The sequence below is a fragment of the Pteropus alecto genome, unplaced genomic scaffold (assembly GCF_000325575.1).
Source record: "Pteropus alecto unplaced genomic scaffold, ASM32557v1 scaffold152, whole genome shotgun sequence".
Classification (NCBI taxonomy): domain Eukaryota; kingdom Metazoa; phylum Chordata; class Mammalia; order Chiroptera; family Pteropodidae; genus Pteropus; species Pteropus alecto.
The window spans coordinates 1,168,072-1,170,089 of record NW_006432227.1 but is presented as its reverse complement, the minus strand read 5'-3'; the positions used below and the strand labels follow the sequence as shown (position 1 = coordinate 1,170,089).

Sequence of the window (2,018 nt, the reverse complement as noted above, 5' to 3'; positions counted from 1 at the left end):
ACCTCTCGGTCCTTGAGGCCCAGCAGGAGCACCTCCTCCATCAGGGTCAGCCGCGTTTCCTTGGAGTCGCCCTTGTCGTCGTCGTCCTGTTCATCGCGGCGGCTCTGCGCGTCGTCCTCGCCGCTGCCTCCGCCGCCGCCGCCCGCCGCCCGCTCCTTGTCGGCGGCGTTGCGGGAGGCCTCGGTGCGCCGCTGCACCAGGCCCGAGCTGCGCTGGGTCAGCGAGGTCATGGCTCCCGCCGAGGCGCCGCGCCGGGCCGAGAAGGGCGCGGGACCTACCGGGTCTCCCTCGTCCTCCCCCCGCGGCCCCCGACCCGGGCTTCCGTGTTAAATCCGGGCGCTGACGCGACGTCCGTCGGCAGCCGGGCCGGGGGCAGGCATGGGAGACGCGTCGGGGCGTAGCGGGCGGGCCAGGCGCCGGCGGGGAGCGAGAGGGAGATCCTTCTTCTTGCGGCCGCAGCCCCGGCTACGAAACAGCGGCGGCGGCGGCGCCTTTCCAATATGGCGGCGCTGGCTGACGTCACCGGAGGATGTGGCACCGCCGGCGCGGGGCGGGACCGCGGGGCGCCGGAAGCGGCGGGCGGAACTGGCGGATTGCGACCCCCACGCCCCGCTCCGAGCCCTCGGTCCGCGCGCGCTCTCGCTCTTGCCTTGGTATCCCTTCCCCGCCTGGCCCACGGACGCTTCCCGTGACGCGTCCTCCCTCTGTCCGCCTACCCCTTCGCTCCCCAGGAAACCAGGGCTAGAGCCACCAATCGGGGGAGCAGTGGCCTAGCCCGGGTGGACTCCGGTCAGCCTCGAGCTGTGCCCTTAGCTCCCCAGACACCACCATTCTCGGAGCTCGCCTCGGCGGGTCGCAAGGACCCGGCTTGGAGTTCGAGGCCCCACGAGACACAGGAAGGACTTTGCTTGCTGCATTTGGGGCGAGGAGATGACGCGCTCTCTGACCTTTCAGAGGGAGCAACTGTGTTTAAATGGCTTGAAAGTGGACTTTATGTTTTCTAAGTGTATTACTGTGTGGAAAGAGGTTACAACAGATTGAATAGTTTTGTTTGTAAAACTTTTTTCCTCGCCTCTCAACTTTTGAAGTGACCAGGGCTCAGTGTGTACAGTTATTACTGCCCACGTCCGTACACGCGACCTTCGAGAACTTTATATCCAGACAATAAACCTGTTGCTTTTCATGCCACGTCTTTGTACACATTAAATTTCCCTCTATGTAATTACTAGGTTAAATCCTTTTGGCGTGCTTGACAGTCCGTGCAAGTTGTTAAATAAACGTCAAACCTGAGAGGGGAGTTGGAAGCCGGAAGGGTGGAGCTTGTAAGTAAAACATTACAAGGAGAATGCCCAGTGTGGATCTGCTAGGATAATGATTTATGTAATGTAAAATAATGACATCCCATCACCGTTGTCATATTCTATTAGTTAGAAATAATTAGTTTCAGCCCATACTTAAGAGGAGGGGGTTATACAAATACACGAACATAGGAAGGCAAGGATCATTGCGGGTCACCTTAGGGGCTGCCCCCAACAGCAGTCTCGAATCTTCTGCATGGAGATGGAGAGTATGTGAATGAACAAAATCGAACCTATCTTTCAGTATTTTAGATTATCTTTTTTCTTTATTCGAAACTTCTTGCAAATACATGTGTATGAGTTCTTTATTGCTCTGCAACAAACCATGTCCCCAAAATAGTGGCTTAAAGCAACTATTTGCTCATTATTCAACGTTTCAATAATTTGGACTAAGCTCAGCTGGGCTGTTGTTCTTCCGCTGGTCTCCGGTGGAGTTACTCATATGGCTGTGGTCAAATTGCAGCTTAACCTGAGCTAGTTGATTTAACATGGCCTCACGTATGTGGGGATTGGTGCTGGCTATAAGCTAGTCCAGTTGTCTCCAGCAAGCTGGCCCAGTTTTCTTCACATGGCATCTGAGTTCCAAGAGAATCTGCTTAGAAGTTGTTCAATATTACTTTTGCCACATTCTGTTGGTCAAAGTCCCAAGGTGAGCCCAGA

The 2,018-nt window shown here is 55.8% G+C and overlaps 1 protein-coding gene across 1 annotated transcript in view; it reads right to left on the bottom strand.

Moving 5' to 3' along the window:
* The window catches only part of GOLPH3 (golgi phosphoprotein 3), a 38,216-nt gene extending 37,702 nt beyond the window's left edge, over positions 1 to 514 (bottom strand). The window contains exon 1 of the mRNA XM_006907111.3: positions 3 to 514. Within this exon, the coding sequence (XP_006907173.1) occupies positions 3 to 230 (228 nt within the window). The 5' untranslated portion in view covers positions 231 to 514. The remainder of the gene's footprint in view (positions 1 to 2) is intronic.
* Between the last annotated feature and the right edge of the window lie 1,504 nt (positions 515 to 2,018).